The sequence below is a fragment of the Sorex araneus genome, chromosome 6 (genome assembly GCF_027595985.1).
Source record: "Sorex araneus isolate mSorAra2 chromosome 6, mSorAra2.pri, whole genome shotgun sequence".
Classification (NCBI taxonomy): Eukaryota; Metazoa; Chordata; class Mammalia; order Eulipotyphla; family Soricidae; genus Sorex; species Sorex araneus.
The window spans coordinates 98,940,499-98,966,459 of record NC_073307.1 but is presented as its reverse complement, the minus strand read 5'-3'; the positions used below and the strand labels follow the sequence as shown (position 1 = coordinate 98,966,459).

General features: G+C 69.0%; 1 protein-coding gene across 3 annotated transcripts in view; it reads left to right on the top strand.

Annotated features, from left to right (window-relative positions):
• Positions 1–11,668: 11,668 nt before the first annotated feature.
• WNT7B (Wnt family member 7B) overlaps positions 11,669–25,961 on the top strand; it is a 30,123-nt gene continuing 15,830 nt past the window's right edge. Inside the window, exon 1 of one of the 3 annotated variants that reach the window (XM_055142056.1) lies at positions 11,669–11,758. In XM_055142056.1, coding sequence (XP_054998031.1) covers positions 11,688–11,758 — 71 coding nt within the window. In that variant the 5' untranslated portion in view covers positions 11,669–11,687. Of the gene's footprint in view, positions 11,759–14,731; positions 14,960–17,610; positions 17,785–25,961 lie in introns of those variants that run through there. The other 2 variants (XM_004610572.2, XM_055142055.1) reach the window with 2 other exon arrangements.

Sequence of the window (25,961 nt, the reverse complement as noted above, 5' to 3'; positions counted from 1 at the left end):
GAGTAGGAGTTTTGCGACCCATCGGGTTGGACTGAAGGCCCAGTGAGCCGAGACTGGGTACCTGCTGAGTCAGGTCCGGGAGGCCACTTGCCTCCCGGGAAGTGGGAAGGGCACTGGGCAGCTGTGTGTCCCGAGAGGCACAGTTGTGTGCCTTTGTCCCTGACAGTGAGAGAGGGGAAAGTGGGTTCCAGGAAGAGTCGGGGCCGGTCCAGGCCCCTTTCCTGGACATGGGCGGGCGGGGGCTTTCCTCCGTTGCAGCCTTTGCCCTGGCTGGGGGGCAGGGGAGGACATGGCCACAGCCGGGCGGCTGGGTGGTGTCAGCCGGCCGCAGGGAAGGGGCCCGGCCCCGCGGGGTCACAGCAGGGCAAGGGGCTGGGGGAGGGGGAAACTGAGGCCCCTGAGGGAGGGCCGGGCTTGGCCACCGCTCACAGCTCCCATCTGGCCTCCTCCTGCGGTCAGGCCCTCGGTTCCGGCCTGGACACAGACCCCCCCACTCCCCGCACGCCTGGTGGCCAGCCGGCCGCGGGCAGCCCCGGGTCACCCGCAAGGCGGATGGGAGCAGCTGCCCGCTCGGCCGCGCAGGCCTTTCCGGAATGGCTTCCCCATGAGGTCATGCTGGGCTGGGCGGGGGGACGCTGGGGCTGGCCGCGGGCAGGCCGGGGCTCCAGTGCCCGCCTGCCCCCGGGAGGCCACGTGGGGCCCAGTGCGGGGCTGGGAACCTTCTGGAACCTGCAGGGCCGCTTCTTCCGGGAAGGAAGGTCTCTTCCGGCCGGCGCCTTCCTGCCGGCCATGGCCAGGGTGGGGGTGGGGCGCTGCCCGCTGCTGGGCGCCGCGCTGGACACAGGGTCAGAGGCGGGCCCGCCCTCCCCTCGCCGCACCCTCGCCCCGCAGGCTGGGGGGTGCGGAGGGGCCAGGGCGGGCCCTGCAGTGGGGCCGGGGGCACGGGCAGGGAGGGCCAGCTGGGGTCCACCCGTGTCTGGGCCGAGGGCGGGCGCGCCTCAGTTTCCCCATCTGGGGGGGCCGTGGGCTCCGGTGGGAGGAGACGCAGCGCCCGCCTTCCGCCCGGGCAGCGGCCCAGCGGCTCCGGCCGGCGGGGGCAGGAGCAGCCCAGAGCCCCGGCTGGCCCTGGCTGGCCCGGGCTGACCCCGCAGGCCCGGCCGCGCCCCCCGCCCGCCGCGCGCTCCCTCTGCTGCCCCCTGGCGGCCGCCGCGACGCACAGCTCCGGCCCCGCGTCCAGACCCCGCGCCAGGCGCTGGCGAGGGCCAGGGCCGGGGCCGCTCGTCCAGGCCCCTGCGGCCAGCCCCACCCCCCGGGGCTGCCCTGCCGGGCGCGTTCCCAGCACAGGCCCCGCTCTGCCCGCGGCGCCTCCCCCGCGAGGGACGTGCCCCACCCGGGCCCGGCCGGCCCTGCCGTCCAGGGCGCTGTCCACTCGGCTGCCCGCGCGGGCGCGGCTCCCAGGCCGGCCTTCTCGCAGATCAGACACTTGGCCCTCCCCACCGGACACTGCCTTGATCTTTGGGACCCAAGGGACGAGCGGGGGGGGGGGGCCTGTGGGACCCTGGGTGGGGGCAGGGCGGGCCTCGGAGGAAGTGGGGGGCCTTGGCGGGGCCCCTGCTGGCGACGTCCAGTCCAGGGACAGCCGTGGAAAGCGGCCGGGCTGGGGGGGTCGCGAGGGGCGAGGGGCGTCCGTCCACAGCCGCCCGGGCCAGCGGGAGCCGGGATCGAGGGCCCAAAGCAGCCAGAAGGTGGCTCGAGTGTCCGTCGGGAGAGAGGGACGAAGGGCAGCGGCCACCAAAGGGGCCCACGTTCATCTAGAACCTTCTAGAAGCCCCAGGAGGGCCTGGGTCCGCAGGCCCGCGAGCACCCGCGGGCAGAGACGTCTCCCTGCAGCCCGGCTCTGGGTTCTGGCCGAGCCCCTGCTCTCGGGTGCCCAGTGTGGGGGCTGGTGTGGGGTCACAGCGAGTGACCAGCTGGTCTCCCGGGAGGCCAGGAAGAAGCTGCCCAGGCTCGCGGGCTGTGGGGTGGACAGGGCACGCCCAGACCTGGGCCCCGATGGGGGGGGACTGGGCAGACCCCGTGCCCGCCCTGGCTGACTCAGTTTCCCCTTAGGAAACAGTCCTCTGTCCCCGGGCTGCCGGGGATTGGGGGTGAGGCCAGGGGTCCCTGGGGCAGCGGCCCCTCCCCCTGGCCGTGCCCCTGGGTGAGCTGTGGGGCGGGCGGGGTCCCGAGGGGGGCTGTGGGGGGGCTCAGCCTGGGTGGCCGTGCCGGGAGCAGCCCCCGCCACCCCCAGGGCTGCTGTCCCCGCGGAGGGGGGCTCTGGGCAGGGCAGGGGCTGAGCAGCTGGCGGCTCAGGCGGGAGGTGGCCCCGGGCCAGGCCCCGCCCACAGGAAGCCGAGCCCGGCCGCCCGCGTGTCCCGGAGTGACCCCCGTCAGCGCACCAGGCGCCGCTCTCCGAAGGAGGCGCCGGCCGCTCCGCCCGGGGTCTGGTCAGTCCCGGTCAGTCCCGGTCAGCCTCTGCGCCCCCTCCCCCCCGGGCCCCGGGGACCCCGCCCGGCCCTGCCCGCTCCTGTGGCGCCCCCCCAGGCTGCCCAGCCGGGCCGCTCTGCCCCCCCCCCCCCGCCGCCCCCCTGCTGCAGGGGGAGGGGACCCAGTGACCCGCCAGGGCCAAAGGGCGGCTGCCCCTCAGAGTGCCCAGCGGAAGGCCCCGCCCGGGCTGTGCCCCTCACTCCCACGCCCACCCCTGCTCTGGCTGCACGCGGCTGGCCCCGGACGCTGGGCCCCACCCAGGCCTTGGCCTGGGCACCCGGACCGTGAGTGCCTCTGCCAGGTCACCACTTCCAGGAAGGCCTCCGGGAACTCCTGCCGCTGAGCCCAGCCCGCCCCCAGGGGAAGGTGCTGCGGTTTTGTGTAGTGGGGCATGTGACCCCCGAAGCAAATCCAGCCCTGGGCGGGCCCCAGGGAACCCTTGGGGTGACACAGGCTCAGCGTGCGAGTGGCAGGGGCGGCTGTGTGCGTGTGCGTGTGTGTGCATGTGCTTGTGTGTCTGTGTGTGTGCGTGTGTGTACATATGTGCATGTGTGTGCATGTGAGTCTCTGCATGTCTGTGTGTGTCTGCATGTCTGTGTATATGTGTCTGTGTGTGTCTCTGTGTGTCTGTGCATGTCTGTGTTTGTATATCTGTGTGTCTGTGTGTGTCTGTGTCTGTGTATCTGTGTCTACGTCTGTCTCTGTGTCTCTGTGTGTCTGTCTGTGCGTGTGTGTCTGTGTGTGCGTGTCTGTGTGTGTCTGTGTCTGTGTGTGCGTGTCTATGCGTGTCTGTGTGTGTCTGTGCGTGTGTCTGTGTGTGGGTGTCTGTGTGTGTCTCTGTATCTGTGTGTGTCTGTGTGTGTCTGTGTGTGTCTGTGTATCTGTTGTCTGTGCCTGTCTCTGTGTCTCTGTGTGTGTCTGTGCATGTGTGCGTGTGTGTGTGTGTGTGCGCGTGCCTGTGTGTGTTTCACCCCCGCCCAGAGCCCATTCTGGGTCTCGCTGACTGTTGCCCGGGCCTGGGGCGGGTCAGTCCCAGTGCTGCCCACAGCCCAGCCGCACCCGCCCGTGTCTGTGGGGCCCGTGTGTGCCCTGCGGAGCCCCAGGAGGGTGATGGGGCCCGGCCCGCCTCCCCCAGGCCCCTGCTCGGGCCCCACAGACACCCTATGGGCCCCCCTCCATCCACAGGCCTCGGGGCTTGGCGGGCCCAGAGCACAGCGTCCCCGGCCTCCTGCGCCCCCTGCTGGGCACTGCGGGAGTTGCTGGGGACAGGCCTGGACGGGCAGTGGGCAGCCCAGGGTCAAGGTCAGAGGTTAGGAGACAAAGACGGTGCAGGGAGTGTGTGTGTGTCTGTGTGACTGTTTGTGCCTGTCTGTGTGTCTGTGTGTCTTTGTGTCTGTGTGTGTCGGTGTTTGTGTGTGTCTGTGTGTGTCTGTGTGCATCTGTGTGCGTCTCTCTGTGTGTCTGTGTATGTTTGTGTCTGTGTGTCTGTGTGTGTCTCTGTGTCTGTGTGTGTCTGGGTGTGTCTGTGTCTCTGTGTGTGTCTGTGTGTCTGTGCGTGTGTCTGTGTGTGTCTCTGTGTCTCTGTGTGTGTGTCTGTGTGTGTCTGTGTGTGTCTGTGTGTCTGTGTGTGTTTTTGTCTCTGTGTGTCTGTGTCTGTGTATGTCTGTGTGTGTCTCTGTGTCCGTGTGTGTCTGCGTGTGTCTCTGTGTGTGTCTGTGTCTCTGTGTGTCTGCATGTGTCTCTGTGTGTGTCTGTGTCTCTGTGTGTGTCTGTGTCTCTCTGTGTGTCTGTGTGTGTCTGTGCAGGAGGCAGCTGCACCCTCAGGCCCGGCACTGCCCTGGGAGACGTGACCGAGGGCCAGTGGAGCCTCCTGGTCCCGGGTGGCCCCAGCCCCGCCCTTGGTCTTCCAGGCTGGGCGTCTGCGATCAGCCGGCCAGGTCCTTCCGTGGCCTCCGGAGCCAGCACCGCTGGGACTCGGGGCCAGAGCCTGGCTGCTGGGCCCCGGGGCCCCGGAGGGGAGGCGTCAGGGCTGTGAGGAGCCAGCGGGGAGGGGGGATGGAGTGTCCCTCCGGGGGGGCCCGGGGCAGCCCCCGAGCGCGCAGCCCTTAGGGGGGCCCCAGGGCCCTGCTCTGCTGGGCCGGCCTGTCGGGGCCTCACGGGGAAGGGACAGGGACAAAGCCAGCGGCACCCCAACGCCTGGCCTGGGAGCTTGTTGCTCTTTGCTGCCCTCTGCTGGCCAGACCTGGTCACCTCACCCGCCCTCAGTGCTGCCCTCCGGTGGCCACAGGAGAAGGCAGCGCCTGAAAGAGTGTGTGTGGTGTGAGTGTGTGTATGGTGTGTGTGTGTGTGCATGTGTGCGTGTGTGTGGTGTGTGTGTGGTGTGTGCGTGGTGTATGGTGTGTGTGTGTGGTGTGTGTGTGGTGTGTGCGTGGTGTGTGGTATGTGTGGTGTGTGTGGTATGCGTGGTGTGTGTGAGTGTGTGTGTGTGGTGTGTGTGGTGTGTGTGAGTGTGTGTGGTGTGTGTGAGTGTGTGTGGTGTGTGTGGTGTGTGCGTGTGTGTATGGTGTATGTGGTGTGTGGTGTGTGTGGTGTGTGTGTGTTTATGTGGTGTGTGGTATGTGTGGTGTGTGCATGTGTGTGGTGTGTGATTGTGTGTATGTGGTGTGTGGTGTGTGCGTGTGTGTGGGGTTGTGTGTGGTGTGTGTGGGGGTGTGGTGTGTGTGAGTATGTGTGTGGTGTGTGTGTGGTGTGTGTGAGTGTGTGTGTGGTGTATGTGATGTGTGGTGTGTGTGAGTGTGTGTATGTGGTATGTGGTGTGTGCGTGTGTGGGGGTGTGGTGTGTGTGTGTCTCTGCACCTGCTTCTCTGGACCCTCAGGGCAAGGTGAGCAGGCACCCGGGGACGCCACATGCGGGGAGGGAGTGATGCCCTCTCGGGGGTCCTGGGGCCCTGGTGGGCGTCAGCCGGCTCAGGGTCTTCCCTCGGCCGGTCTGGGGTCCTGGGGTGGGCAGGTGGGCAGCGGCGGAGGCTCGGGCTGACCCCGCCCCGTTGCTTCCAGGGCCCGGCCAGGCCCCCTCATGCCCCGCTGTGGCCCCTTCCTCGCACGCGGCCCCCCGGGCGGGCCCAGCACCCACGGGACTCGGTTCCACCTGGAGAGGCTGGGGGGGGGTAGGGGGTCCCGGGGCCGCGGTGTGGACGCCTGAGGGCACAGCGGTCAGGGGCGGGAGGGGTCCGCTGGCCCGTCCACCCAGACCCCCCTCCTGGAGTGGCAGGGGGCAGAAGGGGCTGGGGAGAGCCCCTGTCCCCCCCACCCGCCCCGCTAGGCTCGCAGGCAGGACCCAGCGCCTGCCCTCCCCCCCCACCCCTATGCGCACCCGGCACTGCCCATGGAGGGGCGCAGAGTGTGCCTGGGGCGGGGGTCTGGAGCCCAGCGGGGATCGCCCGGGCCAGGCAGCCTCGCCCACGCCCCTGAGCCTGCACAGAATGACCCTCTCTGTTCCGACCCGGCCTTCCGGCTCAGTGGACCGGCTTCGGGTGGGGAACAGCAGGGAACCGCATGGAACCGCATGGGAAAGGCACAGAGGCAGGGCGGGTCCCAGGCCATGGGCACCGACATCTCCTGGCATCGGGTGCAGACGCCCGGACCTCGGATGTCCAGGGCTCGAAGGTGGGCCTGGGGACCGTGGAGGAAGGAGCTAATGTCCAGGTACTTCCCCGGAAATAGGATTATCCGGCAGCCGGGGCGCCGGGTGTCAGGGGTTTTATTGGCGGACTTGGACACGTCTCGCGCTTCCCAGGTTCGTCCTGGCGCCCGTGGAGAGCCTGGCAGGGCCTCAGTCTCCTCATCTGTGAAATGGGGCAGAGCCCCGCCCCTCCCAGGGCTCCTCGGGGGCTCCTGGTGCCCAGGACACGAGGCTCAGAAAGAGGCCGTTAGAGGCTAAGTTGTTTGTTTGGGTTCGGGGGAAACTCCTGAAGCCTGAGCTCAGGGGTGACTCCTGGCCCAGGTCCTGGGTGTGTGCTGGGGGCCCTGCCGTGCTGGGGGTCGGGCCTGGGGATTCCGTCTGCAAACGACGAGCCCCGGTTCCTCCCCTTAAGGCACAAAGTTAACAGTTTTCCTTTTTTTTTTTGGCTTTTTTTTTTGGGTCACACCCGGCGATGCACAGGGGTTACTCCTGGCTCTGCACTCAGGAATTACTCCTGGTGGTGCTCAGGGGACCATATGGGATGCTGGGAATCGAACCCGGGTCAGCCGCATGCAAGGCAAACGCCCTACTCGCTGTGCTATTGCTCCAGCCCCAACAGTTTTCCTTTTATTACTCATTTATCCCTACAAATGCATTTATTTATTTATTTATTTGCTTTTGGGTCACACCCGGCGACGTCGGCATCACCCCTGGCTCTGCACTCAGGAATCACTCCTGGCAGTGCTCAGGGGACCATGGGGGGATGCCGGGGATCGAACCCGGGCCGGCCGCGCGCCAGGCAAGTGACTTACCTGCTGTCCGATGGCTCCGGCCCCTGTTTCTAAAGTTTTGGTTTCGAGTCCTCCCCGCCCGTGCTCAGGGCTTTCTCCTGGCTTTGTGCTCAAGATCAGCCCTCGGGGCGCCTTCTGGGGGAACTGCACAGGGCGCCGGGAACCGAGCCCCACTGGGCTGTGTGCCAAGGCGGGCCTTTCCCCGCCAGGCTGTCCCTCGGGCCCTGGAACCCGTGCCCTGGCTGCGAGGCGCTTTCCTGCCCAGCTCACTCTAGCTTCCTCCTGTGAGGGCCGCGTCTGCCCCGAGCACTGTGTGTGGGCCTCTGCTCGGGAGCACGACACGCCTCCAGCCGGTGCGGGGCTGCTGTGCGGCCAGACAGGCGACAACCACTCGGGCTGCGGTGACGGCTCAGCCACACACAGGGAGCCCCACCGGGCCGACCCCCCAAGCACTCCTGGGGCCCCCTGCAGAAGGAGAGCCTGTGCCAGCCCTGCCCGGAGAGGCGGGGGTCTGCGGGGAGGGGGCGGGAGCCAGGGCGGAGCCCGCAGCCTTGGGTGCGTCCTGGATCACGCCGCGCCTGAAGCTGGACCTGTCGCTTGTGTTAGACGGAGCAGCAAGCCCCCTTCCGCTGCTCCCAGCTCCTCATTTTCTGGGCGCGGGTTCAAATCCCTGGGCCACAGGGCCAGCAGATCGCCAGTGGTCACTCGTGAAAGGGACCCCAGGTATAGCCTCTTTCACCGAAGAGCCGCTAATTCGGAGAATGCTGGGGAGGAAGACGCCTCGCGGCCTCTCCTCGCATCTCACTGTTCTTCCTGGGTCCACTGCCGGTCACGCTCGCCGCTGACCGCACTGCCCGCTGCCCCCGGCCCCGTCTCCTGGGGCCTCTGAGTCTCCTGGTCGTGGGAGAGAGGCAGGGACGCGACTTGCATCGTGCTCTCTGCACGGTGTGTTTGTGGGGGGGTCTCAGGGGGCGCCCGGCTGCCCCACGGTGCCCAGCTGGACGCCTTCTGCGTGGCCGGGAGCTGGTGCTGGGCTGGGCGCCCACAGACCCTGCCATGCTGTCTGCAGCCCCGGCAGGAGCGGGGACCTCCAGGGTCCCTCTCTCTCCGAGACCCTGTCCCACACACCCCGTTCGTTCCCGGCCCACCCCCGCTCCTGGCCCTCCCCCCCTGCCCTGGTCCCCATGAGCACAGTCCTGGGCCAGGTGCCGACTCAGCTGTCAGGATTCACCCCCGCAGGCAGCAGCGGCCGGAGGGTCCCTGGAGGGCAGGGACAAGTCACCCACTGTGGGCAGCCTGGCCGCCCCCAAGGAACGGATGGACGGATGGGAGTCACAGGCAGGGGTACTCTGAGACACTCTGTCCTGACGTCCACTGTGAGCTCGGAAGAGCCGCGCTGCCACCCATCCACCCATCCATCCATCCACCCACCCACCCATCCACCCATCCATTCATCTATCCATCCATCCATCCATCCATCCATCCATCCATCCATCTACCCACCCACCCACCCATCCACCCATCCATCCACCCACCCACCCATCCATCCACCCACCCATCCATCCATCCATCCATCCATCCATCCATCCATCCATCCATCCATCCATCCACCCACCCACCCATCCATCCATCCACCCACCCACCCATCCATCCACCCACCCACCCATCCATCCATCCATCCATCCATCCATCCATCCATCCATCTACCCACCCACCCATCCACCCATCCACCCATCCATCCACCCATCCATCCATCCATCCACCCACCCATCCATCCATCCACCCACCCATCCACCCATCCATCCATCCATCCATCCATCCACCCACCCACCCATCCATCCATCCACCCATCCATCCACCCATCCATCCATCCATCCATCCACTCATCCATCCATCCACCCACCCATCCACCCATCCATCCATCCATCCATCCATCCATCCATCCATCCATCCATCCATCCATCCATCCATCCATCCATCCATCCACCCACCCACCCATCCATCCATCCACCCACCCACCCATCCATCCATCCATCCATCCACCCACCCACCCATCCATCCATCCATCCATCCACCCACCCACCCATCCATCCACCCACCCACCCATCCACCCATCCACCCATCCATCCACCCACCCACCCATCCATCCATCCATCCATCCATCCATCCACCCACCCATCCATCCATCCACCCACCCACCCACCCATCCATCCATCCACCCACCCACCCACCCATCCACCCATCCATCCACCCACCCATCCATCCATCCATCCATCCATCCATCCATCCATCCATCCATCCATCCACCCACCCACCCATCCATCCATCCACCCACCCATCCATCTTCCAGTCTCACCAAGTCATTCCTCAGCTCTGCTCTGCGTGGAGCAGGTTCAGACTCTGAGGAGACTCAGAGGTGACCCTGGTCTCAGGGACTCGCCAACTTGGGAGAGAAACGCTGGTCCGGGCCCCCGTGGTGCCTGGGCACATCAGCTGCTTAACCCGCTGGTCCTCGAGGTCAGCCCCAGGCTCCTGGGCGAGCATCCAGGGATCTGTGTCCACTCCCACCTACCATCCAGCCCCCCGGGCAGCCTTATCTTCTCCCAAAATGCCCAACCCAGAGTTTATCTCCGTGCAGGCCACTTCTTCCAGGAAGCCCTCCGTGTTCAGAAAGGGCAGGGGTGGGAGCGGCTGCTTTACGGGGCCACAAAGGTTGCTGAGGGCCAGAGCGCTAGCACAGCGGGTGGCGTCTTGCCCTTGCAGGCGTCCCACTGGGCTCCATCCACCCCTTCAGGAGTGCTCCCTGAGCACTGAGCCAGGAGTACGCCCCAAGCACCGTCCATTGTGCTCCCCAAACTAAAACAAAAACCCATAACAGTTCCTGAATCCTGCTGCCTGGAGCGGAGAGGCCGGCCCAGGACTCCAGCCGCCTGCTTGGGGCCACCTGCCCAGCGTGGGGACCCGGCGCCGCTCCCTCTTCGGCCGGCAGGGGGCAGCACGACGCCGCGCCGCGCGCCCTCGGGTCCCCAGAGGCGTGGCTCCCCTCCCCGAAGTCTGGGGGGAAACTGAGGCACAGAGAGGCTCGTGGCCAACGAGGGCGCCCCGAGGCCTTATCCCGCCCTCTCCTCGCACCCCGCCCCGCCCCGCCGCTCCAGAGTCCAGCTGGACCCGGGCCGGAGCGGCCTCGGGGTCCCGCGCTGCTCTGCCCCGGGCTCTGGATGCTGCCTGCTGGCCAGTCCACCCAGGCCCGCTGGCCAGTCCACCCAGGCCCCGCGCGCCTGGTCCGCGCGTCCCTCCTGCCGCCGCCGCCAGGGGGCAGCATCGGCCCGCGGCCAGGCGCCTCCCGCCTGCCCGGTGGCCAGTGGCTGGGACGGGTGACCACAGGGCTTGGGGGACACCGGGGTGGGGAGGTGCCTGCTGTCCAGTTCCTGCTCTCTGTGACTCGGCGACCCTGTGCGTTTGGTCCCCAAGGTCCCTGGGTTCCCCCAGTTGCCTGCGCTGTCGGGCCGAGCGCCAGGTCCCTGCTTGGCCTAGCTGGGGGAGCGCAGGGGGCCTGGCCGCAGCCCCTTCCCAGTCCCGCGGGCCCCCAGCAAGCCGCGGGGCCTGACCGGTTACATCCCCTCCCCCAGAGGGGTGCCCTGCAGGGACCTGGGGGTGGAGAGACCCTTCAGCCCCGACCCACGGAGACTCAGAGCCAGGGGTCCAGGGAGGCGGGAAGTCCAGCCTGGAGCCCCCAAAGCCTGGGCAGCGCTCTCCGCTCCCCAGACCCTTCCCAGCCCAGTGCCCAGGGTCGGGCCAGCCTGTGGCCTGTCTGTCACCTCCCTGGCCTGTGGTTGGGCGCCTGCAGCCGCATACTCAGGTGGGGGGAGCCGAGGTCTGGGGCAGGGGTGCTCGGGGGCGGGGGCGGGCGCGGCCAGAGGGAGCCTGGGGTGCTTGTGTGAGCGAGGGTGTGGCCAGGAGCACCCCAGCTGGACCCTCCAGGCGCTGCGCGACCACCACCCTCCCCGGCCAGAGACCGGGAGGCCAGCGACCCCCCAGATGGGACCTGCCGGCCCCCACCCGGGCGGGCGGGCGTGGGGCGCTCCGCAGGTGACCCTGGCGCGGGCCCGGGAGGGCGGTGGGAAGGGGGCGCGCCCGGGGCGGGGGTCGGGGTGGATGCGTCGGTGTGTCACGGGGGGAGGGAGGAGAAAAGGGAGGCGCGCGGGGCGAGAGGGAGAGAGAGCGCGCGGCGAGCTAGGAGGGCGGGCGGGAGGCGGATCCTCCTACCTGGGGCGCGCTCGCTGGCTCGCCGCTCCCCTGCCCGGGCCGCGAGTCACCTGGGGAGGCGGACAAGTGCGGACACATTGGCCGCCGCGGCGCTCGGAGAGGCGCGCACGGCCCTAGGCGGCGGCGCCCAGGGAGGCAGCAGCGCCCGCCCGCCCGCCCGCCCGCCGCGCTCCAGGGCCCCCGCGGCCGCGCTCCGAGGTCGCGGCCCCGGGCCCGGTCACTCCCGGGGGCGCAGGCGGCGGGGGCACCCCGGGCTCACCATGGTGGCAGCGCGCGCCGAGCGCCCGCGCGTCGCCGGCCGCCCGAGCCGCAGCGCCGGCTGAGCCCCCGTCCGCGCAGCCCCCCGGCCCGGCCCGCCCCCCGCCCGGCCCGCGCGCCCCCTCCGGTCCCGCGGTCTATGGCGCAGCCCCCCGCCCTGGATCATGCACAGAAACTTACGCAAGTGGATTTTCTACGTGTTTCTCTGCTTTGGCGTTCTGTACGTGAAGCTCGGGTGAGTGTCCGCGGGCCGGGCGGCACGGAGGAGCGCGGGCGCAGGGTCCCCCTGCGCGTGGGGCCCCCCATCCCGGGCGGTGGCCCCAGAGCGGCCGCGGAGCCCCCCCCGCCCCCGCCCCCGCCCCCTGGGGCAGCGACTCTCCCCGAGGGGCGCCGCGGCTGGAGGAGGCGAGCAGGGCGCGCGGGTAGCGGCGAGCGTGCCCGGCGCTCCCTTTCACCTGTCTGGGCTCCAGGCCCCGGGGGTGGGACGCGCCTGACCTCCCCCGGGCTGCGCTGGGCGCCGAGCCCGGCCGAGCGCTCACCGCCCGGAGGGTGCGACGGGGCGGGGGCCGGGGGGCGTCGGGCGGCCGCTGGAGTGGGGGGCGGGCGGTGGGGGGGGGATCGGCCGGCCCCGCGGGCTGGAGGCGCGCGCCCAGCCGCGAGCGCGCAGACCCGGGCGCCCGCCGCGACCCCCGGGGCGCTATCCATCACCCGCAAGTGTTGAAATTACCTTGACAACCCGCGGGGCTCGCTCGGGCCGGGCCGGGCCGCCGGGGGCTCGCCGCGCGCCCCGCGCCTCCGCCCGCGCGCCGGGGGCCCCGCGCCCGGCCCCCTCTCGCCGCGCTCCCCCTGGCGCGGCCGCGCTCGCGGCTCGCTGCGGTACCTGCTCCTGAGTCGTATTTCCACATTCCTGAAGCCAGCCGAGTCCTTACCTGTTGAGCTGCGATCTCCTTTACACAGAATCCGTCTCGGCCTCGCAGGGGTGGGGGGGGGGGGGCGGTGTGGCCGCGAAGGGTGCGGGGCGCCTGGCGGCCCGTGCGGGTCCCCGCCCGGGAGCGCCTCCCTCGAGCAGCCGCTCGGCCGGCCGGCAGGGCCCGGCGGGCGCCCAGGCCCCGCGCCCCGACCTCGCGTCCGTCCGGCCTCCATCCCGCCGCCTTCCCGCAGGTGGAGACGCGGCGCCCAGGAGCCCTGCACCTCGGGCCGGCCGGCGGGCGGGCGGGCGGCGCTGGTTGCTGTTTATTGTGGGCTGCGTGGAGGCCGTGTCCCCGGCTGTTTGTTCATGAGGGGTGAGGTGCCCGGCCGCAGCGTCCCTGTGGACGGGGCCTGTTTGCCGGACTCTCAGTCCCTTCCCAGGACACGTGTGCGTTCGGCCGCTCCCCCGGCCCCAAGCCAGTGCTCTGCCTTCCGTGTCCACGCTAGGGAGGCCTTGGGCGCAGGGGAAGGGCCCAGCTGGGGACTGGAGGCGCGGCCTCGGCCTTCCCCAGGACCCTGCTTCCCCATACCCCAACTCTGGGCAGAGCCCTGCAGCCCTCAGAGACAGCAGGGGGGGCTCCATGGAGCCCCAGGGTGGGTCCAGGTCTGGGCGGTCTGGGGGAGCTGCCCTTGGCCTTCAGACCTCAGCTGGGTGGTCGAGCCAGAGCTGTGGACGCAGCCCCCTGCCGTCTGCCTTGGTGTGACCCCCGGCTCCCTGGGGGTGGGGGTCTGGCCTGGGGAGCCCGGGAGTCCCATGGCTGTGCTGTGGGGGGAGGGCCAGGGGCTGCACCATCCCCCCGGGGCACCCGGCACCAGGGGCTGAGGCCGGTTGGCAGATCAAGGATGAGTTTTGGATTCAGGGGGCTGTCTGGGCCGGCCCCCGCTGCACATACCGCCAAGCTGCTCGGCCCCAGGTGTGTGTGTGTGTGTGTGGGTGTCACTGTGCTCCCCTGGGAGCCCCCAGACCAGGAATGCGGGCCCCCTGGAGCACCACCTCCCGAGCCCTGCCTGCTGCTGGCATCTGGACGGAGCCCGGGAAGTCCCGCCATGCCGCCCAGGGGCGAGGGGGCTGAGAACCCGGAGTGAGCCTCTGGCAACCACCGCCCAGGAGCAGAGCACCCGGGGAGCCCCCAGCCTCACCTCTGGGTTCTGTAGTGCCCACACCCCGGCCGAGGAAGGGGCTTCTCTGGGCATTGGACCAGCCCTGGCCGCTGTGAGCCTCCTGCTCTCGGGATGAGGGGCCTGAGGGGGGACTACAGAGGGGCCCCCTTCCAGGAGGCTGGAGATGGGCCCCCGGGCCCCATGGTAGAGACCGGGCTGTCCTCGTCGCTATTGTCCCCGTTTGCTGTGTCTCTGCCGCCCGCCTGGGCTGATAAGGAGAAGGGACCAGAGCTGTGTTTCTGCGACAAGAAGGGGTTGGGGAGGGAGCTCAGAGGGCTGGAGCGCCAGGCTCAGTCGCCAGCCCCGCGGGGTCCCGGGGGAAACAGTCTCAGGACGCAGGAAGGTCTCCCGGCTGTCCCCACACCCGGCCCAACCATGCAAGCCAGAATCCGGGCCCACGTGCACCTGCTGGGGTGCCCCCGCCCCAGGCCCCTGTCCAACACCGCCTTGAGCCGAACCCTGCCTGGAGCGCCGGGTGGGCTGCAGCCCGGAGTGCCAGAGACCCCCCAGGCAGCCGCCCCCAGCCCGGGCGCGCACGCAGGCCGAGGGGGCAGGGCGCAGCGGGCATCTGGGCGCGCACACCTGTGCCCTCACACGCGCCCACGCTGCCCCGGCGCACACACACGGGGGGCACGGCGCCCCGGGACCAGCACGCGGCCCCCGCGCGGTCACCCCGCGGTGCCTCCGAGACGCACCCTCCGGGGCAGGCCCGAGCGGTTCCGCTCGGCTCGCGGGAGTTGGGGCGGGGGCGGGGGGAGCGCTACGGGACCAAGGCCGTTCGGGCAAGGCCGGGGGCGGCTCCCGCCGCAGGCTCGGTCAGCCTCCCCTTTAAAAAACCCGCCCGCGAAGGAGGCGGATGTCGGGGCCGCCCGTCCAATGGCAGACGCGCGCCCCGGGAGACTTGGAGACGTGAGCCCGAGCGAGCGACAGAGCCGGTTCGACGGACGTGCTGAGGGCTGGACGGCGCTCGACGCGCACCCCGCCGCCCGCGAACCGGGCACTGCGCTCTCTCCTGAGAGCGCCCGCCGAAGCCCCAGTCCGAGCGCGATGCGGGGCCCCGGTGGCGGGGCTCGGGCGACCACCGCGCCGCGGCCCGCGCGCCCGGATCCTTAGCTCCGGGCGCCGCCGCCCGAGCCCGCGGACGGCCGCGGAGACCCCGGCCTCGGCGGGCGGGCGCCCTGTCCGCGGCGCCTGTCCAGCTCCCCCAGGAGGGCCGGCTCACCATGCTCCTGCTGTCGCGGCGCCGCCTCCTCCTGTCCGTCTATTGCCCGCAGATCTTCCTCCTTCTGTCCAGCGGCAGCTACCTGTGAGTGGCCGTGAGCTGGGCGCGCGGGGACCCTCTCCCCCAGTTCCAGTGCCGGAGCCGGGCGGGCAGGATGCGAGGGGGCTTTGGGGCTTAAGCCGCCCAGGTGACAACGTGTGTGTGTGTGTGGGGGGGGGACAACTGCGACAGCGCGACGGAGCGGCCTTGGAGACCGAGAAAGCGCGGCCGGGCTGCGGGATGAGCCTGGGCCGTGCCGGGCTGCGCGCTCGGAGCGCGGGGGGCCGGAGCGCGCGCGCGTGCGGCGCGGAGGTTCCCGGCGTGTCCGAGGGGAGCCCTGGAGCAGGGGGATCCCCTGGGCGGACTGGCCAGCGTCGCGCAGACGCCCTGCCCTCTCGGGGCGCGGCGCGCGCCCTGGCACACACGTGCGCGCTGCGCCCCGCAGGGCAGCTAGCTGCCCAGCGGCTCTGCCTGCCGCTGCCCGCCGCGCCAGGAGGCCTGACACGGGGCCTCGCCCGCTCCTCACCTGGCGGGGGGCGCGGGGGGCGCCGGCGCGCGCCTGGGCCCGGGTGCGCTCGGGTGTCGGGCCCGGACGGCGCGCGGAGCGTGGGCGCGCGTGTGCGTCTGTCCCGGCGGCTCCCGGCGGGCGCGGCGGTGGCTTCGCCCGATGCCTAATGGGACGCATATGCGCTGGCCTCCGCTTGAAAAAGAAGTTTGATTTATGGAACCGCCGTTTGGGGGAATTTAAACTGGATGCTACTGATTAAACCTCAGCGGCAGCGCGCCCTCCCCTTCCCGCCTCCCCTCCCCCGTCCCCCTCCTTGACACGCGGGCCACGTCCTGGGTCGCCTAACGCGGCCAGAGGGGGCAGCCGCTGCCTTCCCGCTCCCCGCGCCTCCCCTCCCCCGCGCGGCCGCAGCTCTAATAAATCGCCGCGCCCCCACCCCCTTTTAATAGAGACGCAGCCAATTCTCCTCCAGCTCCTAGGAAATTACTATCCTACCAGTTTTCCGTCTATAAATAGTCGCGCATCTTGAAACAAAAGTTCGCAACCGCAGCCAGATGCTGCGAGGCCCGCGGTTTCCCGGGCTGTGGGACATAATTACAAGGTCCGCGCGGGCGCAGGGCGCGCTCCAAGCCCGGCGGGCAGCCCCTGCTGCCGAGGCATCGCCTGGTGCTGGGGGGGCGGGGAGCAGGGCGCGGGGCGGGATGGGGACCCGCGATCGCAGGGAACTCCAGCGCCAGCCGCGTCCTGCTTTCCGATGGACAGTGCTGTTGGGGGAGCGCTTGGGTAGCCCTTGGGTGTGTCAGAGGCGGGGGAGGGAGGAAGGCCCCCTCCCCCCATCCGCTGCTCCGGCTTAAGCCTTGCTGGAGTCAGCATGCTCGCTGCTTGGGAAATCTCTTGGGGCCAGCTGGTTGAGGTTTGGGCTTATTGGGGAGGTGTCCAGGGGTGGGACCTGGACGTCTTCGGGTGAGCTTGGCGTAGGAAGCCCAGAGTCGCCAGGAGGAGGTGGCTGAGGGGCCGGGGAGCCGGGGAGAGTGGGGCTCCCGGGGCCGCTGGTGCAGGTGGCTTCCCGGGGCTGGGTCCGCACCATCTGTGCGGTGCCCGAGCGCACGGCTGGCAGCTTGGCTTCCCGGGCCAGCTCTGGGGTCCAGGGGCTGGCAGAGCAGCATGGCAGACTCTGCCCCTGCCCTGCCATCCTCCCCACCGCCAGGAGACCAGAGCGCCAGGGCAGGGGGCAGCTTCCCGGGGCGGGGTGGGGCGCCAAGGCAGATGTCCTGACAGAGGTTCCCGCCATTGGGGGTCCCCTCCCTGCTGAGATGGGCACAGGACTGGCCAGTCCCCAGCTGTGTGTGTGAATGTGGGAGGAAGCGTGTGACTGTGGGAGCGTGTGACTTTGTGTGAGTGTGGATGTGTGTGGTGAGTGTACGAATGTATGTGTGCACATGTGTGTGCCAGTGAGTATGTGTGTCCAAGCATCTCTGACTGTGTATGTGCACACATGTGTGTAAATTGTGTAGTGAGTATATGAATGTGTGTGCAGGTGAGAGTGTGCCTGTGCACATATGTGTGTATGTATGTGTGAGCATGTGCACACCTGAGCATGTGTGAGTGTCCATGATTGTATGTGTGTGTGCCTATGTGAATCATGTGTTTGCATGTATGAATTGTGTGAATGCATCCATCAGAGTGTTCATGTGTGTGTGCACGTGTAAATATATGTATTTGTCAGTGTATGTGTGTATGCATGTGTGCGTGCATATGTGTACATGTTTGTGCATGCATGTATGAATGTGGGCACATGTGAGTGTATGTGCATGCATTTATGAGTGCATGCATGTGAGTGCATGCATGAGTGAATGTGCATGTCTGAGTGTGAATATGTGTTTGAATGTATAGTGTGAGTGTGTGCATGTGTGAATGCATATGTGTGTGCTTAAGTACACTGAATGTATATGCATGTGCATGTGTGTGAGTATGCATGTATGAATGTATATGTGTGACGAGTATGTGTGTGTGTGCCTGTATGTGTGTTATGTGAGTGTATATGCATGTGTGAGTGAATGCATGTGAGTGTGTGCACGTGTGTGTGCTCTTAGGGGCCGTGAGGCAGGCTGGGGATACTGGTGCCATAAGGCCCCTCAGTGCCTCAGAAAAACCCGAGGAAAAAGTCCGGCGGGGCCTGAGCATGCCAGGGCAGGAGAGACCCAGCGGAGACGTCTCTGCTCCAGAGAACGTTCCCAGAAGGCACCTGGTGCTGGAATCTGCGCTTCTGTCGGATGATGGCTCCTGCCCCCAGCTGGGGCGTCGAGACCCGGTCTGTGGTCCCTGCACGCACGGGCCCCTGTGCCTGGGGTCAGGTGGGCAGGTGGGTGCTGCTCGGGGAGGCAGCTGGGGGGTCCTGCCCGGGCCCTGGGCTGGGACGAGGCTGGCCCTTCCGGCCAGATGTGGGGGCTGGCCGCAGTGATGCTCAGGTCTTCCGGCCTGAGCCTCTCTGATGACGGCTGAGTCACGGGTGACGGGCGGTTACTCACCGACCACCTGGCTGCGGCTCTGCTCTGCCCTGTGGTTCCCGCGGCTCTCTGGGCAGGCCCCGGGCAGGGCCGGGGGCTGCTGAATCAGGCGGGGGTGCGAGAGGGATTCCCCACCCTCGGGCGTGGAGGGGACACCCCCAGGAGAAGCGGTTTCCAGCCTACGGGGCTGAGTCAGACGAGCTGCCCGGGGCTCTGCCTCATCCCCCGAGACCCCCCTTCTGTGGGCGCGGGTCAGGCCCACCTGCCGACCCCGGCCCTGCAGCCTGAAGCACCCGGCTTGGGTCGGGGGGCCCCAAGAACCCGGTTTTAGATCAATCATCTGAGGAATGAGGTGGCTCAGTCACGGGGGATGTCGGTATGGCTCTCATCAGAGATCACCACTTACGGAGGGAACCTTCTAGAAATGGTCTCTGGCCCTTGGGCTGGCAGGGAAGGGGGTGCTTCCTCCTGTGCCCTATGGGCCCGAGGAGAGCCCTGGACGGGTTGTCACTGGTCCGCACCCACCCCTCTCCCGGCCCTGGTGCAGCTGTGTCCCAGGGGAGGCCGAGGGTGTCTAACCTTCCGGACAGCTGGCAGAACTCAGCAGGGCATGGTTCGTCCTGGCGCACGGTAAGTGGGGCTGTCTGCAGCTCTCAGGGAGCACCAGAGAGTGACAAAGAGTCTGGGCGACCGTGCTGTGAAAGGAAGAGACACATTCTCTGGTGAGTCTCAGAGGGCTTCTTGGAAGAGGTGACTTCCAGCCCGGATGTGGCAGGATGAATAGGAGCTGCCCGAACTTAATAGGAGCGTGAGACAGACAGGTGCATGGTGGGGGGGGGTGTGTGTCAGGGGCCTGCCACAGACGAGGGGGACACTGGGCAACACCCCAGGGCTCTGGCGTGTGGGGCAGCTTCCCCAGGTGGGCAGCTGTTGGGGGTCCCGACACAGGGTCCGCTGTAGCTCCTCTGGACGTATCCCCTCCCCGAGCTCCTGTCGCACCCGTGTTCAGGGAGATGTGACAGCGGTGCGGGGAGCCTGGCAATGCCCCTCACTGTGGACACTCACCCTCTGTCCGAGTCGGGGGTCCCTGCACGCAGCCTTGGCCGTCGCCCGGCGTTTGGGGGTCTCGCGGCCCTCAGGGCGGCAGAAGGGGCTTCCCCCAGCCCCCTGAGGCCCCTGCTCTGAGGAGCCTGGGGGGTCCGGCTCAGAGGACGCAGCGTCCCCTCCCCCAGCAAGGGGACAGGAGCCCAGACGCCTCCTCGTCAAATGAAACCCGGGCCGGGCTCCCGCGCGGCATGAAAGGGTCATTGTGTGGTGCCGGCCGCCGCCGGCCAAGGACAAAACCACCATTTGTCCTCTGTGGGGACGGGGCCTCCCCTCGGGCCGCGGACGGGGGGGAGTGGGCACAGGTGCGCCCTCCTCCATCCTCCCGACGCACCACCGAGGCTGGACCCCTCCAGGGGCCCCGGGCGCCCATCGCCGAGAGCAGGTGGCAGGGAGCCCTCCGGCCCTGGGCATCTGAGCAGGTGGAGGATGCGGGCGGGTCCCGCGTGGGGACCCCGAGAAGGCCACAGTGTCCGTAGTAGAGAGGGGTGTGGGGCCGGTGAGGGTGCCTCGGGGAGGGCCCCCGGCGGGCCTCACTCTGGGGTTGAGCACTGCACAGTGACGTTCCGCGGGCCCCAGGAACCCCCTCACTGTGGTCACACACCCCACACTCCCCTAGGCTGGAGGGTGCCCTGGCCTGGCCAGCAGCCACCTGCAAGAACAGAGGGTGTGGGAGCAGCGAGGCCTCCTAACATCGGGGTCCCTGCCCTGACCCCTCCACCGGCCGCGCAGACCAGGGGGCCTGCCTGGCCCTGAGACCAGGGCACTGCACGAAGCTGGGGCCGCTGAGGCCAAGGGCGTAACGGGCGTGGCCCTGGCCACTCAGGGGCGTGGCATTGTGGAGGGCGGGGCTATGGTGGGTGGGGCCACGGTGGGGCGGGACTGCAAGGGGAGGAGCAGCGGCTGGTAGGCGGAATTCAGGGGCGTGGCCCTACTTGGCGTGGGCGCATGGGCGGGGCCAGGGCGGGGGGGGGGGCACACGGGGCGGGATCGTGGTGGGCGGGGCCATAGTGGGCGGGGCCACGAGGGAGGAGCAGCACCCAATAGGCGGGCCTCAGGGGCGTGTTCACGGTGGGCGTGGTCTCACAGGGTGGGGCGGGGCCACACGGGGCGGGGTCTCGGGCCGGCCAGGTGCACCCCTGGAGCAGGTGCGGCGGGAGAGCTGAGGGCGCAGTGCTCTCTCTAGGGCCTTGGCGCGTCTGTATCAGCCTGCAGAGGAGAGCTTGGAGGTCCCTCTCCAGACCCTCTGTCTGAGCTGCTGTGGGCAGGGCAGGGGGGCTGGGCTGGAGGCGGCCCGGTGGCCGCTTGTGCACGTGAGACTCTGCCCTCTGTGGGCACAGGGGCTGGCCAGGGCCGGGTGACCTCTTCCGCCCCCCGGATGCTCTCTGCACGCCCTGGAAGGAACCAGAGGCCTGCCCTGCGCCCAGCTGCCCACGCGGGGCCTGTGCCAGGCTGCAGTGCCAGAGAGAGACCCCCAGGGGTGGGTCGGGGCTGACTCAGGGTTCGGGGCTCCCCATGGCGGCCTCGCCCTGACCCATGGACCGGAAGGTGAAAATCACCTCTGGCACCACCGCCCTCAGGGTCTCCTGGCCCCCCACTGCCCACAGAGCTGGAGTCACTGCCAGCCCTCCCTGTGAGGGCTCCAGAGAGACCGGGGCAGGGGGCAGCCTGCAGCGGGCGGCAGGTGGGGATAAAGGCCTGAGCTGAGAGGGGTCCTGCAGAAGGGGGACAGTGAGCCCCCGGGAGCTGGCTGTGAGGACGAGCTGGTGCTGGGATGATGGGGGGGTGGGGGGGTGCTCCTGGGCGAGCATCAGCCAGGCAGGGGAGGGGCTGCGGGCGGCTGCTCCTGGGGTCCAGCCCCGGGATGCTTGGGGGGGACAGAGCGAGCCCGTGGGCAGGGGCCGTGCCCAGGAGCCCGGGCCCAGAGGGCAGGAGCAGGGCTCAGAGGTGCTGAGTGCCTCAGCTGACCCCACCTGGTCTGGACCCCGACTCCCACCTGCGCCTGGGAGGGGGTCCATGCAGGCTGCCAGCCCCCCACGCTGCGGCTCTGCACCCCCCAACCAGGCGCTGAGCGTGAGGAGAGGGAAGGGGAAGCGGGCCTGACTGGACACCCGGCCTGGACGCGGGCCCAAGGCCGTCTCCTTCCATCCCTGAGTCCCTCTGTTCCGCCTGGCACCCCAGGCCCCCGGCCTGCGGGGCAGAGGCGGGCACCAGGCGTCTCTCCCTCTGCGGTGCGCTCGAGGCCTTGGCATTTTGGGGGTCCTGGAAGCAGGGAGAGGGATCGGACTTGTGATGTGGGGGGAGGTCGGAAGCCCCGAGGGTGCAAGGAGGGTAACCGCAGCCAAGCAGATGCACACGGCGGACCCCAGGCCCCCAGCCTTTCTCTGAGGAGCAGGGCAGGGAGGAAAGAGGATAAACCCGAGTCGGCTGCCTGGAGGAGGAAGCACAAAGCTGGGCCTGCAGGAGGAATGACTGGACCCAGCCTCGGCCCAGCGGGGCCCCCACTGTCCCTCAGAGCTTTGGAAGTTTCTGAGGTCCGAGAACGATGCCCCGGGGACGGAGGGGGGGGCTGGTCGCAGTGACCCACTGTGTGTGGTCCCGTTCCCCAGATCCCATGGCTCCGGGGACCCTCGGCTCCGTGTGGCCTTAGCCCCGCCAGACCCGCCCGGGGCCCGACTCCCCCTGGGCCTCCCGGTTGCTCCCTAGGGTGGGGTCCCCGGATGCCAGGCCAGGAATGCCGGCTATGTGGGCAGGCCCTCGCTGGGCTCCCTTCCCCTGGGGGGCAGCGGGCTGGGCCGGGCGCGGCGCCGGCAGGCAGGGACACACCCGGGCCTCTCGCTAGGAAGCTGCCACGGACCTGGCCGCGGCCCCTCCCGGGGACAGTGGCAAACTGAGGTGCGGGCGGGACGGCCAAGGGCACCAGCGGGCACTTCCTGTCCAGGGCCTCTCGCTGCCCTGCGCCCGCACAGCGCCCTCCTCTGTCTCCCGGGGCTGGGCGGGGGGCTGCCCTGCAGGACCCACTTCTGCAGCCCCCAGCCCCCTCTCAGCCTCGTGCCAAGGCACTAGAGGGGGAAGCTTTTAGCGTGAAGGCTGGGGTGGACAGCTTTAAAGGGAAGAGGAACCTTGGCTGCCCGGCTGTGCCGTGGTGCCTGGGATCGAACTCAGGGCCTCGCGTGCCAGGGCAGGTGCCTTCCCTCGGCCTGCTCTGAGGGGCGCCTGTTTCAGGACACGCCTGGGGTGCCAGGACTGGCTCTTTCCTCGGCGCCCGGCTCGGCAGGTCCCGGGGGAGGAAGGCGCCGACGTCCAGCCCGGGAGGACGGAGGCTCCCGGGACTCCCGTGCCTTGGTGCTCACTGCCCGGGCCCCGCCCTGTTCCGCTCCACTCTGCCCAGCTGCATCCCAGGGCACGGCTGCGGGCACGAGGGCAGCCCCTGGCCGGCGCCCCGGCCAGCCGAGTGACCGCAGGCTCCCGCCTGGCCCCTCCCGGGCCCCGTTGGACCCGGCCGGCTCCTGCTCGGGATCAGCACTGGGCCCATCTCAGGCGGCACCGGGCTGGCCACCTGCAGGAGAAGCGGCGTGGGCGCGGGTGGGTGTGGGCACCAGGTACTGGCCTCTGGGCATTTGCTGAGTCCTTTCTGCATAAATGGACCAGGCCCGCCTCCCTGGCGGAGCGCAGATAATTAGAACATTCTTCACATATTTCGCCGGAGGATGCCCAAGAAGGAAGAATTACAAAGTGGCTGCCGGGGGCCAGCATGGGGGCAGCTGGGCAGCTGGGCCCGGGCCAGGGTGGAGCAGAGGGAGGCCAAGGTCTGCTCACCTCCCGGGGGGCGGGGCCGGGGCTGGGGGCGTGGGGGTCCCCGCCCCGCAGAGCTCACAGCTGGGGGAGGGGCTGGGCCGGCCCTCACAGAGCCCAGGGACCCTGCAGGGGTCGGTGGGGGTGAGTGACAGGCAGGCTGTGCCAGGGCCCTGGGGTCTGCGTCTGTCCGTGGGTGTGGAGGCTCGGGAGGGGGACCCCGGAAGGCCAGGCGCATGGTGGCACAGGTGTGGGCGGGGCCACAAACGGGCGGGCGCCTTCTTGGGCCCTGTCACCTGGGCCATGGTCATGGCCCACCCAAGGCCCCGGGAAGGGCGAGGCCGGCCCGAGGGCGATGGTGTGGGCAGGGCAGGGGGCGCAGCCGAGGGCAGGAGCCCCGGCAGGGCCTGAGGGACCCCAGCTGCCCATGTGCCCCCACTAACCCTGGGACGCCCCTTACCGGACCTCAGGCCTGTGTGGGGGACAAGACGATTGTTCCTTCCTGTCCCCTGCTCTGTGCTCGGGTGCAGGCATGTCCGAGTACACGGCTGCAGGGCCTGGCTCCCGTGTGAGCTGAGGGACTGAGACATAGCACATGCTAGGCCTTGTGTCCCACACGCCGGAGCCGCGACGCGTCATGTCACATGGTCGACATCAGGCTGTTGCACACCCAGTGAACACGCCACACGCTGCACATCACAGCCCATGGTGCGTGTGGCACGCGGCACAGCACACATGACCATGTCCTGTGTGACAGTCACATGTGTTGCGCGGCACGCCGGCATCATGCTATGCACAGCCAAGTACTTATATACTGCACCACTCCACACACATGCCTCTTACACACTGCACACGCCTCCCACATTCTCTGTTCCACAGAACACACGTCACAGCATGCATGTGACCCAGGACCCCCTGCGCGTGCCTCCCCAGTTACACGCGGCACGGACGCACTGCATACATCGTTCACGTTCTCTGTCCCGCAGCACATGTGTCACGAAGCATCAGGTCTTGGGGCCGGAGTGAGAGGACAGTGTGTGGGGAGCTCGTCCTGCATGGACTGACCCGGGTTCGATCCCTGGCATCCCACATAATCCCCTGAAGAGAGATTGCTGAGTGCAGAGCCGGGAGCAGCCCCTGAGCAGCGCCGGGTGAGACCCAAAACACCAAAATAAAAACAAAACAAACGCCAGCCCCTGAGAGCACGGCTCAGACACACCTGGGAGCCACACCACGGACACACACGGATCTGCGGGGCAGCCTGCGATCCGTGCTACACACGTGTCCCCCATGCACACGTCCCACATCCCACGTCACACAGCAGTGCTGTACTTTGCATTTTACATGGGACATGCTATGTCACACACGTGTTATCCACCACACGTTACATGGTAAGCTGCAGACTGCAGTCCTGTGCATATCTGCACACCCCACACTGCATGCTACACGTTACACACCACACATCTCGTGTCCCTGAGGCGCGTCACAACTCCAGGGGCCTGTCCGGGCTAGCTGGGGTCTCGGCAGAGAGGGGCTCTCCCCACGGGCGCCCAGTCCTGGGTGGGTGAGCTCAGAGAAGGAGCCACCTGCCACCCCCACGGTTCTCACTGGTGTCCCTTCTCTGGGGTCCCGGGTCCGAAGGGGGGGTGCTGGCCGGCAGCCAGGCTGGACACCAGGGCTGGTCGTCGCCTCAGGGCCCTTGGGAGTCTGGTGTGGGGCCCCTGAGCGCCACAGTGGCCCTAAGGCTGGGCGTGTGCAGTGACCCCGGGGCAGGACAAGGTGACCGTCTTCCTGTCCAGGAGCTGTGGCCGGGCTCCCTCCTGCCCTGCCCACACAGCAGAGCTCGTGAGGCTTCTTGGGGGCGGAGCTGGGGCCGGTGCTTCCTGGGTCCGCACACCTGCCCTTCCCCTCCCGTGGGGGCCGGGTTAGACCCTCAGAGACTCGCAGACCCTCTGCTGCCCAGCCTGGGGCAGGTCACGCCCACTCTGGGGGCTCCGGGGCCCCAGCTGGGAAGAGACCTCGCAAGGGGCCCCCATGCCCGGCCCCGCCCAGCCCCGGGGCCCATCCACTCCGGGTTTGCCTGGGCCCAGTGGCGGCTCGAACCCAGGGCCAAGCAGGGACACGGCAGAGCATCCACTACTCCAGGCTGGCCTGAGCTCGGCCCCTCCCGCGCCGCCTGGGGCCGGCCCAGGCCAGGATGGGGGACTCGGGGGGGCGGGTGAGGGGAGGAGGAGCGGGGAGCAGAGTGTCTGCGGCCAGAGGCAGGGACCGAAGCCCGCGTCCCATGTCCGCCCGCCCTGCCCGCTGCGGCCAGCCCCTCTGTCGGCCGGGCCAGCCCAGCAAGCGGGCGGGCCAGGGGTCCCCACCCCGGGAGCAGCTTGTCGCATCTCCCTCCTCCGGGCAGCTGCTGGGCTGCTGTGAGCTTCCCGGCCCCTGTCCGGGCCCATGGCGGGGCTGGGGGCTCCAGGGAGAAGGGCGGCGTAGGGGAAGGACCCGGGCAGAGGCCTCGGGGGCCCCAGAGGGCCCTGCGGGCTGCCCCGAGCCCCGGGGGGCCAGGAGGGTCCTTGGAATGGGGCGTCTCACAGAACTGGTGACTCGCTCAGCCACCTCAGGAGGACGCTCCCAAACTGTCCCTGCAGTGTCGGCCGCGCGGGCATGTGCCGGGGACCTGGGCCTGCCTCCCTCCGGCCCCGGCACGGGCAGGCTGCCCTGCTGCCGACGCCGCGCTGCGTGGAACTCGCTATTGCCGGGAGGGCGCCAGTTCCTTCCGGAAGGTTCCGCCAGGAGGGGCCCCTGTCCAGGGCCCGCAGGACCCCACTCCCCGCCCCCAGCAGGGCTCTGGGGCTGGGGGCGGCGGGGCCTCCCACTTCTTTGCGTGGTTCCAGCACAGAGACCCCAGGGCAGACAGCGATGGGCCCCCCATGGGGGAGGGGCGGGGTTTGCTCGCGCATCTCCCGCCTGTTACAGCCTCCGGGAACCCCCTGGTGCTCCCCCTGCAGGGGCCACACAGCTGCCGCCGCCAGCAGGCCTCCCCGGGGTGCCCCGGCCCCTGCGTGCCTGCCCTGGGCGCGCCTGACTCACCTTCCCCTGGAGCGAGCGCGCTGAGGTGTGGGGCCTCCCGACTTCTGGAAAG